Below are 17715 nucleotides of genomic sequence, written 5' to 3'. Positions count from 1 at the left end.
ATATGTTGAATGGACATCTATATAAAGTTGTGTGACTTTAGAAGAAAGAATGGTGGGTCTAGAATTTTTAATTTAGGATAGAACTCTGCCTCAGTCAGACAAAATGTTCTAACCAGTTTGAGGAAGGAATCATGGATTGTCTGATGTCTGGTGAGGAAGAAAGAACTTGCGGATAAAAACAAAACATCATGGAGTTCCAGAAAAAAAGCATTTAATTCACATTCACATTTAGCATAACTTAGAATACCAAAAAACAAGTAATTGTCTTTCAGTCATGGGGAATGAGGGTAATAACAAGTAAACCACAATGTCTGAAAGGCCTCATTCACTCCTAAGTTGCCTTGCAAATGGGTGTGGTGGATGAGATTGGATTTGAATAGGAAATGTAGAATGGCATCCTAAACATCCAAACAAACTTTCACATATCACATTATGATAGAAACTGCATTTTTCCTTCCCACTTTGAAAATCAAGCAGGTGTTCAAACTTTAACTGGAGAATAATATAATAAATTAACATACATGCTTCACAGTGATCTCTCAGTCTTCAAACCAGATATTGCACTTGTATTATGTTTGACATCTTTTCTGCAGACAGGTGCTGGGGTCATGTTGGAATTCATACTTGACACAAAAGAACTCTCAAAAATAGCCAAAATGTCAAATTTCAGCAGTATTTATTTATTTATACAAGAGCGTATAGGCTGCCTTGGCAGACATCACAGGCAGACATCACACTTGGCAGACAACACAGTGCTTGCTTGTCACATCAGAACATTCAAATATCTCATCTGACAGAAAGAGGCAGCTGTTTTCCTTTGTTACCAACCCATCCCTGCCTGTGCTCCCTGGAATTTTTAACACTTTGACCTTACAAATTGACCTTTCTCCCTTACCTGCTTTTCAGAGGTTCTGGTTTATAAATTTAAGAGCTAGAGGCTGTGCTGCTGCCAACCCCTGCATAGTGCTCTCTACTAGAAAAGCAACACCATTCACAAAGCCAGGAGGTATTTAGGATCTGGAAAAGACACTTCAGGACTGCCTTGGCTAGATAATGCTCTCAGATCTGAATGACAGATATGAGATATGAAGACAAACTATATCATCTATGTGCCCACTGCTTCAGTAATTTCCCTCTTTAACATCACTGAACTAATATAATTTCCAGAGGGTAGCGGTATTAGTTTATTTCAGGAAAAAACAATGAAGAGTCTTGTGCACCTTAGAGACTAACACATTTATTTGGGCACAAGCCTTCATCAATTATAGCCCACTTCATCAGGTGAATGGAGTATTACGGGGATTTTCAGGTTTATATACCGGGGCGGGCGGGGGGGAGAACTGTAAACAGTGGGTTCAGAAGGAAATTCATTCTTGCCTTATTGATGCCCACTAACTGTGTGTGTGTGTGTGTGTATAACACACACATATGTAAGAGGGAGAAGGAGAGAAAGAGAGATCACTTACTTGTATGGAATGTGTTTGCTGCCATTGACTAGGGCAAGGATGACATTGCCAAGTGCAGACAATGAAAGACAGAGTCCAGAACCTCCTTCACGATTTTTGCTGAGAGGTTTAACACAACTACCCAGGTCAATGAGGTGTAAGCGGCTACGGCCTCCCGACACTGTTATGAGAGAGAGAAAGAGAGAGAGAGAGAGAGAAACAAAAAAGAGTTAACTTTCTGATGATGGATCATTGCAAGTGTGGGATAAATAAAGGCTGCAATTCTGTGCCCAGTTTCCTGAGAGCAAGCCCTATTGAACTCAAGAGGACTTACTTTTGAGTAGACACATACAGGACTATACTAGAATTAAAATTAATTGACTTCATTATCTGCTGAGTATGTATGTATGTATTTATTACATTTATATCCCGCCTTTTTTTCCTTCTTAAGGACCCCAAGGCGGTGTACATAATCCTCCTCCTCCATTTTATCCTTAAAAGGTGTGTTGGGCTGCGAGTCTGTGACTGTCCCAAAGTCACCCACTGAGCTTCCATGGTTAAGTGTCTAGAACCCAGATCTCCTGGCTCCCAGTCCAACACTCTAGCCACTACACCACACTGGCTCTACATACTGAGTAGAGATAGTATAAGCATAAGGCCCGTTAAATAAAGCAAGAAAGAGAAAAAGAGAGTTTCAATGGGATTTACTTCTGAGTAGACATGTATAGGATTGTGCTCTGAAGCATGTTGGGACAGAAACTAAGCTGGCTTTGTCCCATAGACTTCACAGAGACCAAAACTGGCTTAAGTGGATTGTGAACTGTACTGACATACTTGATGTTGTTGTTGTTCAGTCGTTCAGTCGTGTCCGACTCTTCGTGACCATCTATATATATATATATATCTTGCCAAAAGTAATTTTAAAAAATGTACTGGAGTACTGGTTGAATTAGATGAACATTACTGATGAAAAAGAAATATCTAGAAGTTAACAGACAATTCCCAGTGCTACCAAAGTCTACAGGAAACTTATACCTGAACCTTAAAGTTACTTAGTTTAAAGGACTCCTGTTTGGGCCACTTCATATCATACATTCTGAATTCAGGAACAAATTCTCTAATATAAACTGTACTTCTGTTGCATTTATCAGTTATGGGAGGCACCAATTAATCACAGCTTTATCTTCAAAATACACAGTAGTTGTGACTGAGAACGCTTGTGTATAGTTTGTGTATAGTTTGATACCTTTGGAGACTAATACATGCATATTTGCAGTTGCATTAATAGTATGATACCTTTGGACACTAATACATGCATATTTGCAGTTGCATTTTATGGTTTTAATTGTTGTGAACTGCCTGAAGAGCTTCGGCTATTGAGCAGTATAGAAAACAAACAAACAAACAAACAAACAAATAAATTTCTGTTATCAGGAGTTCCAAAAAAGGAGAAGCTGTGTCTGCTCCATGTTTCTCTTCTCTTATACAAGGGCATAACCCAACATGTTACATGATGTCATAATGCTGTAGGTTTTCCTTTCTGCCTCTGTCACACCATCTATCGGTAATGTAAGTAGGAAAACATATAGCACAATGGTGTCATATATTGCATTGTGTTGTTCTACAGAGTACTGGGCAGAGAGGAGAAAGAAACATGATGTCTTGTAAAGTCTAGTTCTGCCCTTACTCTACTATACCCAAAAGAAAAGAATGGTTTTCTAGAGTATGTAGCCTAAAAGCCTAAATTAAATAAAAATGTTATACTAAGAAAAGGAAGACAAAAAATACCTGAGGGTTTTTTTAACAGGGACCCATTTATTGACTATTGGAAATAAGAGACAGAGAGAGAGAGAGTTTCTGTATTATAATGATCTATTAATTTTTCCTTTTAATTTTTAAAAATTAAGATGGCATTGTACATATACTTCTGTTACATTTTTAAATAAATTTAATTATCACAATATTTTAAAGTAAGAAATCAAGGGTGCTTAAGCAAGACTAACTTTAGACTAGTTCAGAGCTTATATTTGGCTCTAGCTGGCTGAATAGGTCACCCAGTGGTGGAATATGAATAAAACTAAAACCAGTAGGAGTTTGATTTTGGGGGGTATAATATATTAAGATTGCCTTGGGGAAGCTGTAGGGGTGTGTGTGTGTGTAAAAACAAGGAACATTTCATGACTTAAATAGTAATCTTCTTAAAACAAGCTATTCTCATTCCTAATAGCAAGTTAGCGTGAGCATTCACAGTCTTCTTTTTCAGTGAAGGGTGGTTAATTAATAAACCTTTAGTTAATTGAGTTTTGTTTGGCAATTATTTGAGAGTTATTACTGAAAGACATGCAAACAGAATTATTTTACGACACGTCTGGGCATGTATATACTATACTGTACATTTATATCCACAAAATTATATACAATAGGCAGTATTCAACACTGCTACTCCGCTTACACTACTGACATACCACTAATATAAGCAAACTCTAGCTGTATGCCAGTAACATAAGCTGGTGAGATGGGTTTTCCAGGGAACCCGTCATACCAGCTTACACTATTGGCTTGCCGCTAGAAGTTACTTACACTAGTGGTATGTCAATAGCATAAGTGGAGCAGCAGTGTTGTACTGCTTAGAATATGTACATTTTCTACATCTCAATGATATTCCTTATGCATCCCGACTGGAGAAGACTTTGAACTGCAAATACTACAGAGAACTTTAGCAAACAGGCAAGACAGGTTCAACAGAGGGAGGAATGTCACTCAGGACAGTTTGGAGAAGAGTTGCTTAGACTCCTGAGCCAAGGCAGATTCTGGGGATTTATATGGCAAGATGACCCCATGGCCTCTTTTACCATCTGACAAACTGCTGATTCAACTTGAGCATATCAGATTCCGGGCTGCAGTACCTCCTTCCAAGTACACCTGAAAACGTGAGATGTGAAGTCCCAGGAAAAAAGGGGGGAGTGGGGGAGAAAATTGAATAAAAAACCATTTTTCCAAATTGTTCTAAAAAACCGGGGGGAAAAGGTTCCCCCACCCTCCATTTTTGTTTTTCCAAAGGCCTTCACATCTCTACTGAAAACAGGCATGAACATATATTTCTAGAATTGCCCAGTTAGTGACATCATTAATTGCTTCCTGGCTAATCCTGAACCACACTACTTAGCATCACCACATGTCCAAAAGACAAGATGATTCTAGATTTGACCAGGCACATCCATGTGTACTCATATTTCAGGAATGCCCCATAGCATAATACCATCTTTGCATATGTACACTGGTACATTTCCATGATTCCAATGAAGGTGCATAGTCATTTGAATGATGACAATTTGTCATAGAAACAGGTGGGAAACACTGAGACTTACTTCCCCCTTTGCCACTCTTCTCCATTCGGTACTGGTAGATGTGCAGAGTGAAGAGCATGTGAGAATTCTTGTGATCTTCCTCCCGGCAATCTTGTTGACTGCTGCGACGTGAGGCAATAGCTGCATCGAGGAAGAAGGCAGCTTTCTCTGCAGTGGGGGCTCGGAGCTCACTTTGATTCTGAAGCTGCAAGGCAACCCAGGGGATGCAAAGCACATAAAATGTGCTTATTGAGATGCAACACTGGCAAGTAACTTTCTGTTGGCAAAACCAAAATACAGTATGTTCTGGATAAGGGAACATTCTGCTTTGCAGAACATCTGTGGCAAAATAGAATTCCCATACTGAAATGGGAAATTCTCCACATAGAAAAAAAAAATGCACGGTGTTTCACCCCAGATCTACTATGATGCTGAATCCCATGGTTTCCATGCTTCACATTCCCAGCCAGGCTGGCCTTGGCCACTACCATGCCCAGCTTCCACTCATGTTCAAAGCAGGCCCATGTCCATACTTCCTTGCTTTTTCTGATTTGTTTTGTGCAGTTAAGTGCCTTGTAATGGACCATGTAAAATTCCTCCCTGTCCTGACAGTTGATTTGAGGGTTTGCTCTCCCTCTCTTCATCTCTCTCAGAATGTTCTCTCAAGGCCAAACTAGATGTGATGGCTGCTGCTGCAAAATGACAGCAACGTATATACTTCCTCTTTCCCCTTCCTTAATGTGTAATAGAATGTACCTATGTCCTGACTAGGAATGGATGAATATCTCCATTTTGCCTTTTATTTATTTTAATTATTCTTATGTATTTAATCCAATAATGAGCATTCGCTGGGCAGATTTCTCTGTTTCACATTTTCCCCATCTTATGTTCATTCCATCCTGTTTCTGCATCAGTTTGAGAGAATTTTCTGTACAAAATTTTCTTGTATTCATTCTTGTGTGCATCTTCCTAATATATGCATTTTTGTACACACGTTTGCCTAACACATGCATTTTTTGTACTGTAATGTAGTTGTTTTTTTACATTTTTGTAAAAATTACTAAACATTACTAATGTAATGTAGTTGTTTTTTTACATTTTTCACTAATATATAAGCATTTTGTGTGCACTTTCCCCTTATATATGCATTTAGTATGCAATTTTTGTTCAGAAAACTGCACCACAAGATTCTGAGAAGTGCAAATGCCAAAGGATAAATGTGTTCTGGTTTGCACATTGATTCAGGAAGTGCAAATTTGGTAAGTTTTAATTGAAATGTGAACCAAACTAAATTCTCCCTCATCTCTAGCCCTGACATCACAACATTCAGAGCTTCTCTGTCCCCGTGCTACATTATTTGCTTCCAGTAATGACAAACAGGGAAGCATGGAACATCATAGTGTCAGGACATGTGTATCTATCAGATGTTGAACAGGGCAAGCAAGAAGCTAGATGTGCAGCTGCATATTTCAAATCACATGTTGTTTGCCCAGGTTTTGTCATTGGATATAAACAAATGACACTCTAGTCTTCACTAGCAGGATTTTAACTTACTTCCTAATTTCCATGGTATGTTTCAAAGTGGAATGCTTAGAATTCAGATATGCTTGCCAACAGACTGATGCCTGAGCTATAGTAGTTATTTGCCCTAAAAGTGGTGACTGTAGGTCTTTTGCAGATTCTGGGGAAGCTCCAGGCCATTACTCCTCATATTTACAAATTCAAATTGCACAGTTTCACTGAAACCCTGAAATGTCATGTTTACTTTTTTTCTCCCTCTTTCTACATGCATTAACTTCAGAGCAAGGTAAAACTCCACACCGTAGGGGCAGTAGTCCCTACATGTACCGAACGGTAGGCATTTTGTACAAACAAGGTCTATGAGTTGCTCCCGTCAGCAAGGGTGCCTAGAGGATTAAGCCATAATTGTGTGTGTGTGCGTGCATGCGCGCACGGGGAGAGGGATCACAAGGCTACCACAGTTGTGTATCATTCAACTTGGCCAAGAAGGTTTTTTTAAAAAACCAGTTGGGTGTTCCTGTCCGAAGAACACTGGAGTTATTCTTGGCTTGACCAGGGCTCACATTTACAGCCTGGCAGCAATTAATAAGTAGCTATTAATACTTCCTACAACATTACTAATCCTACTACTGTAAATAATGTAGTTCATGGAGGTATAAACAGCCAGATTATTGGCTTCCAGCTATTCATGCAATATTGTAAATATTTTAGTGTGTTTATACATTGGAGAAATTATTATAGGAAGGAGACAAATTTTGTTTGATCCGAGTCCTTTCACATTTTACAGCAAACAGAGGTCCCTGCTCAATATCAAGTTATGCCAAAGGCACAAATATTTAGGCCAGGAGAGCAGATGGCCCTGCAGCTGCAGGTCATAAAGTTTCTTGTGTGCCTGAGAGTAAACACTTCCAAGTTAGAAAAGTTTATGCTTTGGGCAATTTTTTTGTTTCAAACCATCCTAGTAAAAACATGGCACCACTAGGTATATGTCATGACCTAAGAGAGCTTTGTAGTCACCTGCATGCCACAAATTGGGTCCTCGCAAAGGTAGACACCTGGAGACTGTCCGTCTTGTAGGCTGCCTGTTGCCACTTCTGACAGCAAGTCTCTCAGATTTTCTTCTTTTCCCCACACTTCTACTGCCGAGATTCGGACTGAGAAACGGGCTCCCGTCTTCTCTTTCCTTTCATTAATCAGCTTGAAAAGCCAAGAGATGGCACAAGGGATTATGCCAAGGTTCTGCATGGAATCATCTTTTCCAATCATAGTGTAGGATTTTCCTGTTTGGAGAAAAGGAAGATATTAAAATAACTGCAGACAGAAAATGTAAAGAAACTACCAGGCCAAATCCTGATCTGAAATAAAGTATTATTGTTACTTGCTGGACATTCTGTTCACTTATTGATTTTATTTTTGTACCTCAGGCCCCAATTTATAAAACTCAGTGTGATAAAATCCACCTACAACTGTAGAACTGTGATTCATTTTCATGTAAAATATACATTAACCAGTATATAAACAGAGTCCATCCAAATGAACTTTACAATCTCAAGTCAAATTACTGGAGATAAAGGATGCAATCCTATGGAGAGATTGAATCTCCCCCTCCCCACCCTGCAGAAGGATCTGCAGCTCTTACCTTTTTCCATGACAGAGCTCTGATGTCAGGAGATGTAAAAGGGGGCAAATTAGCCTTCTAGTCCTCCATTGCACCCCCAACACGGCCAGGAACTGGTCTAAACATTTCCATCCCAATCCTCATACTGTCCACACACCCACTCCCTCTACCACCGATCATTTGATAATTTCCTGGCTATGGTGCAACTTTTTCTCCCCACTCACAGCTTTAAGCTATAATATGCTGGTATTTTTTATTTATTTTTTTGTATTTTTCACCCTATGCCTTTGCCTTTGGCCCTGCTGACCACTGGAAAGTGTCCCCTGAGAGCGTCTTCAGAACTGAATCCTGTCCTCAGGCTGAAAGAGATTCCCCACCCCTGTTCTAAAGCTATGGTAAGTGACGAGGGCTGTCAGATTTTTGTCCCGCTACTGCATGGCATTAGAGGGACACATCAGCATAGAATAGATATATGAAATCATACAAGAAGGCAGCTTTTTTGTACATTATTGTTTGAATATGAAATATACTAACCTAGTTTGGCATGACCAAAGCAAAATACACATCCATCTGCACCATTCACCACAGACTGGATCACTTCAGCTACTGTTCCTGCACATACTTCAGCCTGTCACAAATGGAAGAAATTCATTCATTATTTATTATTATTATTATTACATATAAATGTAATGCACCTCAGTGAAGATGGAGCTGATGATGACCAGGATCACCTGGATCTTGCTTGAGGAAGACAAGGGAGTAAAACAGGCTCAAACCAGAAGATGTCTAGCCTTTACTTCCTAATAAAGAGACCTGTTATTTTAGTAGTGACACCCCAAGTATTCCTCTCCCCTGTTTATAGCCAACATGGTGAAGTACAGGGGTGAGGGAACATTTCGGCTGGAGGGCCAAATCGGCTGTGGGCAAGCACATCCAGGCAAGCACCACTAATACCACTATAAAATCAATCTGGTGAATAACGGTATGACAATGTTGCCTACCTGAGAGGCATCTTGAGGGAAAACTGCATCAAACGCAAACATTTTGGGTGGCACTTGGCTGCTCCTTTTTTGGAAGGTGTTCTGGCCTACACAGGACAGTGGGTCATACAGAGTAATTTGCTTCTTGCGAGGATCAACCTTTAAGAAGGAGCTGGATTCAGAAGAATCCCTGACCAGGGTAGAACAAATGCGCACCATGACCTTCACCTGTCAGCAAACATAGAAGAAGAAGAATCCCATATTTTTCATCAGGCTATGAAAATAACAAGACATGAATATTTAAAGTGGGCCTTCCTGCTTTTAGCAGTGACTCAGTGAGAATCACTCCGGGTACTTTGTACCAATGTGGTAGAATAACAGTGCTATTCTATGCATGTTTACTGGGAAGTAAGTCCCATGGAGTTCAATGGGATATATTCCCAGGTAGGCGTGTATAGGATTGCAGCCTAAATAAATCAAAGTTTTTAAAGCCATACAGCTGCAGATAAATTTTAAGCAAGTGAGATTAGGTCCAATAATCTCCATATTTGTAATTCCCAGGTATATGAAGATGCATGCTCTTCTCATCAAAGGCAGCATATTATCTTTTCAACTTGCTCTTAAATAAAAAATAGAAAATGAACTGCTCTCCAAGGGCCAATTAAGGGAAATGAAAAGACAATCCTAGAGGCCAAGATATCAGATCTAGTGCTGCACTTTTAAAACCAAGGAATCAATGAAATGAGAGCAATAAAAGCTAGATCTGTGGTTTAAATGTTTCAAATAATCCAAATACACACAGATAAAATGCTGTGTTCTCAGTATCCCTCAGTGCAGTAATGAAAAAAAAACTTTTAATGGTCAGTATTTGAAATGCTCTCCAAGAGCTATAATGCAATAAGTGATAAAGATTTGTTACATCTCCACTATATGTAAAGTGGGTTATAAAGTGGTTTCTCATATGTAAAAGAGCTATAAAGTGATCTCCTGATCAAAGAACATGACTTTGGGAGTAAGTTAGGTAGAACCTTGTAAAAAACACTGGTTAGACCCACCCACCCCTTAAAAATGATTATTAGATTGCAATCAGCCTAACAATTTCATACCTGCCTCTAACCTTCTTAGACTGGTCTATCTGGCTCAGAAAAGAGCTTAACCTCAAACAAATTGCAATAAAAGCATATTAATCACCAAAATGCTCAGAAAGATGTGCTCTATCACATGTAGGAAGTCTCCCAGAACTTTAGCTTTTGCATAACACTCAATGGATGAGTTCACACATAACTGTAATTTCGGATTACATGCACAAACAGGAATGTGTCTGCACAAAGTGCTGGGCTCAAGCACTCCCCTCTCCTTTCTCCTTCTGTGCATGGTTTGGAGGAAGAATAAATTTAGTTTCATTTTAGGAGATTCCTTGGTTGGTTGTTGTTGCATGCAAACCAGAAACTGTGGTTTAAAATAAACTCTAATTAATTGCTAAACAAACCAACTTCAACTCCTGGATTATTGTGGTTTGTTTAGCAAACTATAATTTACCTTAAACCACAATACCCGGATCACATGTAACAGCAAACCAGGAATCTGCTAAAGTAGAACTGAAGCCTTGTTTATTCCTCCTGCCAGTTAGGTGGGCGGGGGACGGGGGGACACTACTAGAGTGTGCAAGACCAACACTTTGTACAGGCTACACACACATACTTGGGAGTAAGCTCCATTGAACACAGTGGGATTTACATCCAAGTAAACATGCACAGGGTTGAGCTGTATGTATATTCTCCCATTTTCTCTGAAAAGGAGATACTGTTCCCTGTTCTTTTTGTTCCAGCCCTCCCTTTTGTAAAGTTAAAAACAAATTTCATTCTCTCAGGGAAAGTTGAGATTGAACAGTATTTGTAAAGTGGTTCAGGTACTGTCAGACAAAAAGTACCATAGACATGCAAATTATAGAAGATTTGTTCTCTGTAGATAACTTAAAAACCAAGCAGATACCACAGCCCTAGTTATGAAAATAGTAAGTAAAATGGACTTCATCAGGCAGAACTGATGGAGCCATACGGCCGACTGCATTCCCATTTCACATGCAATTTATGAGTAAGTAGAGGCACTGGATTTAAAACTAGATGAAGACCATGAAATACACTATCCCAGGGAGCCAACCTGATGAAAGATCTGCAGGAAATTCATTTAACTCAGGAGGAGCTTGAGGAACTTAATGAGATAGGGTTTGTTTTTTTTAAAAAAAAACTTCAATTCTATTTTAGGAGTTTACTGTTAAGATCACTAGAAGCTAATTTGCCACAGCTTCTTTTCTAGTCAAGGGAAATAAATTAAAGTTGTATATTTCTTATTTTCTGTCTTGTTATTAGTTCATAACAATACTAGAAGTAGCTAGTTCTACCTGCTTAGAACTCTCAATATATATTGTACTTGAAGTAAACAAGGTCAATCAAGTCAACTAACAGAGTCTGCATTTTATTTCCAGTAGAAGCTACTCAATTTTGTTGCAACATTTTCAGCAGTGATGAAAAATACATCCCTTTTCAACAGTCCTTGCAAAAACGATTGCCTATAAATTGCCTATATTGCATCACTTGCTCTTGTTCTCAATTGCCTTCATTTGCCCTCAGTGACACAGTCGTAGAGCCAAATCTAGTTGCCTATGTAGCAATATGATGTCGCTCAGTTCACTGCAGGATCACAGATTGGACGGGATTACTCCTGTGACTAACCTGAGAGCTTTGCCCTCATTCACAATTGCCCTGAGTGATGTCATCATGTAACCAAATTTGATTGGCAGCAAAGCATTATGATGTCATTCCATTCACAATGTGATCTCTGTTTGGCTGGGATTGCTAACTTATTCCTCCTGCCAGTTAGGTGGGTGGGGGAAGGGGAGACACTACTAGAGTGTGCAAAAGGAGAAAGAAGCAGTAGCCGGGGGGGAAATGGCACTGAGCAGGACCAAAAAAGGTAGATATTCATAAAATCAAAGCATTTTTGAAGGTTGCAATCCTATACTAGCTTAACTGGGAATCAGTCTCATTAAACTCAAATGGGGCTTGCTTCTAAGTAGGCATATATATAGGGATGTATGAATCCTACTCACCCATCCGTTCCTGGGCACTGGCAGGTTGGGGGAAGCGCTCTGTCCCTCCCCCCAGAATCCTCCCTGGACCGGCTCCGCTTCACGGCGGCTCCATGGAGCTGCCGGCTAGGGCTGGCCGCAGCTGGAGTTCCGGCCGCAGCCAGGCTGCTGCGGCCGCAAATGGCAGCCATTGTAGCAGCCACCATTTGCGTGCTTGCAGTTAGCCATGATAGGCTACGTAAGTATTTACGTAGCCTATCAGGGCAAAGAGCAGGGACGCAAATGGCGGCCACTACGCCATTTGCGCCCCTGCTCTTTGCTGTGATAGGCTACGTAAGTATTTATGTAGCCTATCATGGTAAAGGCAGCCATGCAAATACTTAAGTAGCCTATCACAGCTGATTGCAAGCACGCAAATGGCGGCCGCTACAACGGCCGCCATTTGCAGCTGCAGGAGCCTGGCAGCGGCTGGCCAGGAAACCAGCCACCGCCACATCTGGAGCCGCCGCCGCATCTGCTGCCAGGTAAGCTCTGTCCTGGGGGGATTCCCCGGGGTGGCGGGGGGGGAGGCCATTCCGCCACGGATTCCGAGGGAGCTTACTGGAGTCCGTGGTGGAATTCTCTGACATCCCTACATATATAAGATTGCACTGCTAGAATAATTCATACCCCACTGAAATTACTATTGAAACTGGAGAATATTCAGTGCAGTCCCAGCTTCCAGTAATTGATCCTGTCCTTGTTTCTGGATGGGTTCACTTGTCAAGCAGAACACTCGACCCAAACTATGTTTAGGTATGTGTACTTTGTGCAACAAATGCTCTAGCAGATCATTTGGAATAGCGCCTCTAAATTACTTTGGTTTACTTGCATGTAAAAAATATACTTCTCTTGCTGGGATTTGGTAATATGTTGGAAGACAGCTTGCTTGAAAACTGTTGCGTAAAAGAATCCATGCATGTTTTTGTTTCTTCATATGAGAACTTAGCAAAACCGCACATAACCAAATGGGAATCTTTCTACTGACATTATGTTTTGTATAAGGCTCATAGAATTTTATGAGATGTCTTTAAGTGTTTTATGTTTCTGGTTATTGATCCCAGCAGAGTTACTTCTGAATAATGCCACAAGGCAGAATCCTATAATTCTTATTTCTGGGCTTTTCAATACCCAATCTCTGTCGGGAGTTTCCAAGTGGCTTGCCAATGGTAACTCTCTCTGACACCTAGATCATTGTCATGGTGCAGGAATGTATTAATTACCAGAAATGGAGACTGGTATACAATGGAAGGTATTCAGAGATCTCTATCAACAGCATTAGCAGTTCTGTCTAACCTCAAACTGTAAGGTTTCATGTCTGAATTATCTAGCTACTTGTGTGATGCATAAGGCTGGAGCGCTTTCACTTTGTGCAGTGTCTTTATGAGACACTTGTCCCATCAGTCATTCTGGCACCTATTATTGGACATGCACTGCAAGGGGAGGGGGTTGGCAGGAGTGGCACTGACCATGGAGACAGAGGCAGAGCTATCAAGCTATATTAGCATTCCATCAATGTAATGGCAATTGCTGACTATAGGAACAGACTTATTGGAGGTTAATGAAGAGTAGGCTTTGTAATTCCTCATTGCTATTGCTTTAACTAATGGAAGGAAGCATACATTTCTGAAGGAAGCCACAAAACTGAAAAAAGGAAAGGAAAGGTTCCTCCTGTGCAAGCACCGAGTCATTGCTGACTCCTAGAGGGACGCCGCTTTCACTGGCGTTTTCATGACAGACTATAGCGGGGTGGTTTGCCATTGCCTTCCCCAGTCGTGACTACCTTTCCCCCAGCAATAAAACCTATATCATTTTATGACTTATCTACATTTTCACACAATAGAAGCTTCTTGCACAAAAGTAGAAAATGAGAATCTCATACAAATATATGCAGGGACCTTCATTTACCTTCACTGTGATATTATTCACGTAACAGAATTCCAGGTAGGACTGTAGCCATCCAGAATATTAACAGCATAAATGGGATGAAAATCTAGAAAAATGTGAGCGCTCAGTGTTTTCACTTCTCCCATTATTCACAGTGAAAGACACTCCGGGCATTTTTACATGAGGCTTTTGTCCTGCACCTTTACCGGGGCTTCTGCTTCTAGATTCTTTGCAGGATTAAGATCAGCTCCTTACACGTGATTTTTTCTGGAGGGTTTCTTTCTCTGCCTTTCTATATGCTTCATTATACAGCTACTAGATGGTGCTGTTATATAGCGGAATTGCGCAGTTACACACTGTAAATATAACACCATTCAGAAAAATACTGCACTTTCCTTGATCTTAAAAATATAGTTGCAAAGCACAGAAGAGGGTCTGGAGGAGGAGGATGTTGTGTAAAGGGCCCACAAACTACCGTAAATGAGCAATCATGAGGGCACAATAAAAGCCTCTTGTAGAAAGGCTCTCCATGGGGTTTCTAAAAACCTGCTGCCATCTCCACTGCTACTGTCTTCTTCTCTTAATCCCAAGGTAAGTTGTTGGGTTGAGGCAAGGAAAGGTGGCAGTGATGAGTACTCCAAGTGCCCGCAAAGCTCAAGGTATTGCAATCACACAAGTCAGGTCACAAAAACTCACCCCTTTTTGTGTTGGATGTAGGAGTGCTTGGGCAATTCTACTTACATCATTTTTACACCCCTGTTATTGGGGATTTGCACATCTGGAAATAATATAAGAATGAGTTTACACAGGGTATTAGATGCAGGAACAGAGGGCAGAACTTGTTCTACTGGCTTTTGTCCTATACCTTTATAGCAGCTTGATTTACAGACATTAATAAGTGATAATGCTCATCTCCATGCTGTGGAAAGTGACCCCTGCAGATTTCTGCATATCAAGCTGTTGTTAAAGCAACAGAAGCACGCTAGGACATTTTTAATGGACAGTTAGCAACCTTACCCTCACCCTCACCCACAAAATGCTTTTACACATTTATGACTACATGCGGAAGGGATCTACACATTGAAGTCTGTTTCTGTGCCTGAATGGCACAGAATGCAGAATTGAGGTGATAGTGGGAAACTGGGAATTAATAAAGAAGTACATAGAGTCTGTTGATAGGTTGTTTTTCTTTCGCTTCTCTTTGATATAAAAACAGAAATAATAGCTGCTGCTCACCCTTTGAAAAGGATGGTGACTCTTGGTACTTTGCATCACCTTGAAAATATTTTGGAAAAGGTAATTACATTGTGTATTTTTCGTACTGTTATTATTCATCTGCTTGAACAAAATTTCTATTTACCATGGACAAGGTGTATTTATTTATTTATATGCCTCTCTTCAGACAATAGCCTTTCAGAAAGGTTTAATACATTAAAATACAATAACAATAAAATAATTATATATTACATAAAAACATGAAACTGCTGCAGTAGAGACAAGGAGCTGAATGCAGCAAAAGCCTCCCACAGACAGAAGAGCTCCTTCCACAGGGCTGGCCCTACCATTAGGCAGGGTGAGGCTGTCGCCTCAGGCGGTAGATGCTGAAATGCAGCAGCAAGGTGTTCGAGGCGATAACTATGTGGATTGCAGCTTACTCTGCATCCGCTAAGTGAGCCTGCTGCCTTCAAGTTCAATGGAGAACATTGTCCTATCATTAGTGTTGAAGACAGATTCATCTGCCAGTCCAGTCAGCTTTTGTACATGGAACAGGAGGGGGTGCTATCTTGTCCTTCGCCTCAGGCAGCAAAATGTCTTGGGCCAGCCCCGTCCTTCCACTAGTGGGAAGTTTTTAATTCAGCAGAGCTTTTCTACTGGCTGAATGGAGGAGATGATCTTTACCAGTCTCCCTCCTCCCTGCATTTTCCTATGTTCCACAAAAATATGCTCCAAAGGATTGGGGACCTTCTGGAACAGAGGGTGAGGTGGCGCTAGAGGCTAAAGGGAGGGGGAATTGTCAGAAATCACCTCCTATGTGTTCTGTACGCAGGAATGTTATGAGTGGAATGGAGTAAAACTCTAGATCCAATCTATAGTAAAATCCAGACTACAACAGTGCAAGAAAAAGGAAAGTAAGTATTAATATAATCTTCCTCATCAAATAAGCCCTCACACAGGTTTTCAGAATCAGCTTCCCTTGTAATATGACCACCAGGAACATGGAAAGGTATCAAAAATCTCTGAGTTACAAAAAAGGACTGAGGTAATTAGTTCCTTTCTTACATCTGGCGAGTGTCAAATTTGCTCCATTAAATTCTGCCCTCAGCCTTAGGCAACTGACACAAAATATACAATGGTATTTAAAATTCACCAAGGGGTTTCCCTGCTTTTATAATGTTTGTGTAGCCTATCCCCTGGCATGAAACCAAATTATTACCACAATATATACGGCTCTGCCTGATCTCATATACAGTCAGGGCCAGAAATATTGGAACAAGGATAACTGTTTTGGCACTTGGCCTCTGTACACCACCAAATTAAAGTTGAAAGGAAGCACACCCAGATGGGAGCGAAGTGAGGACTTTCAGCTGTAATGCAAGGGGTGTGACAAAAGTGGGGCACTAACCATTCAGGAAGTACAGCCAGTGGCATGCACACACACCCGTCGTTGGTGGCTCATAAGTAATGGAATGAATGGCTGACAAGCAGCTGCATGGCCAGATGTGGCCTGTTTCCTGGGTACCCCATGACCAATCAAGCAGATAAAAGGCCTGGAGGGGGTTCTGAGTGTTACATTTGCATTTGGTAGCTATTCACTGGAACTCCCAACATGAGGTCCAAAGAGGTGTCCATGCGAGTGAAGGAGGCCATCATTAGGCTGAGGAAACAAAATACACCCATCAGAGAGATCGCAAAAACAGTGGCCAGTACAACAGTTTGGAACATCCTGAAAAAGAAGGAATTAACTGGCAAGCTCAGCAACAGCAAAAGGCCTGGCAGACCCCGGAAGACAACTAAAGTGGATGACCGCAGAATTCTGCTCATGGTGAAGAGGAACCAACATCTAGCCAGGTCAAGAATGCTCTTGAGGAGGTAGGCATGTCATTGTCAACATCTACAGTCAAGAGACGGCTTTATGAATATAAATACAGAGGCTTCACAACAAGGTGCAAACCACTGGTAACGCTCAAGAACAGAAAGGCCAGATTAGCCTTTGCCAGCAAACGCCTAAAAAAGCCTGCCCAGTTCTGGAATAAGATTCTTTGGCCTGATGAAACCAAGATTAACTTGTACCAGATTGATGGGAAGAGAAAAGTATGGAGAAGGAAAGGAACAGCTCATGATCCAAAGCATACCACATCATCTGTCAAACATGGTGGAGGCAGTGTTATGGCATGGGCATGTATGGCTGCCAATGGAGCCGCGTCACTGGTGTTTATTGATGACCTGACTGCTGATAAAAGCAGCAGGATGAATTCTAAAGCGTGTAGGGCTATACTTTCTGCTCAGATTCAGCCAAATGATGCCAAACTGATAGGATGCCGCTTCATATTGCAGATGGATAATGACCCAAAACATACAGCAAAAGCTACCCAAGAGTTTCTCAAGGCAAAGCAGTGGGATGTTCTTCAATGGCCAAGTCAGTCACCTGATCTCAACCCAATAGAGCATGCTTTACACTTACTGAAGACAAGACTGAAGGCAGAAAGACCCACAAACAAGCAGCAGCTGAGGGCAGCTGCAGTAAAGGCCTGGCAAAGCATCTCGAGGGAGGACACTCAGCATTGCGTCA

The 17715-nt window shown here is 41.0% G+C and overlaps 1 protein-coding gene across 1 annotated transcript in view; it reads right to left on the bottom strand.

Annotated features, from left to right (window-relative positions):
- The window catches only part of KIF26B (kinesin family member 26B), a 434135-nt gene that overhangs the window by 88813 nt on the left and 327607 nt on the right, over window positions 1–17715 (bottom strand). Inside the window, exons 7-11 of the mRNA XM_084828261.1 lie at window positions 8933–9139; window positions 8466–8559; window positions 7331–7593; window positions 4814–4997; window positions 1467–1626 (exon numbers count right to left, since the gene is read on the bottom strand). Of these exons, the coding sequence (XP_084684387.1) occupies window positions 1467–1626; window positions 4814–4997; window positions 7331–7593; window positions 8466–8559; window positions 8933–9139 (908 nt within the window). The remainder of the gene's footprint in view (window positions 1–1466; window positions 1627–4813; window positions 4998–7330; window positions 7594–8465; window positions 8560–8932; window positions 9140–17715) is intronic.

The sequence above is a fragment of the Heloderma suspectum genome, chromosome 1, assembly GCF_057233095.1.
Source record: "Heloderma suspectum isolate Gila_16-S chromosome 1, 16-S_ref, whole genome shotgun sequence".
Taxonomy (NCBI): Eukaryota; Metazoa; Chordata; class Lepidosauria; order Squamata; family Helodermatidae; genus Heloderma; species Heloderma suspectum.
The sequence above is the reverse complement of the archived record's forward strand: the minus strand, read 5'-3'. Positions and strand labels throughout refer to the sequence as shown.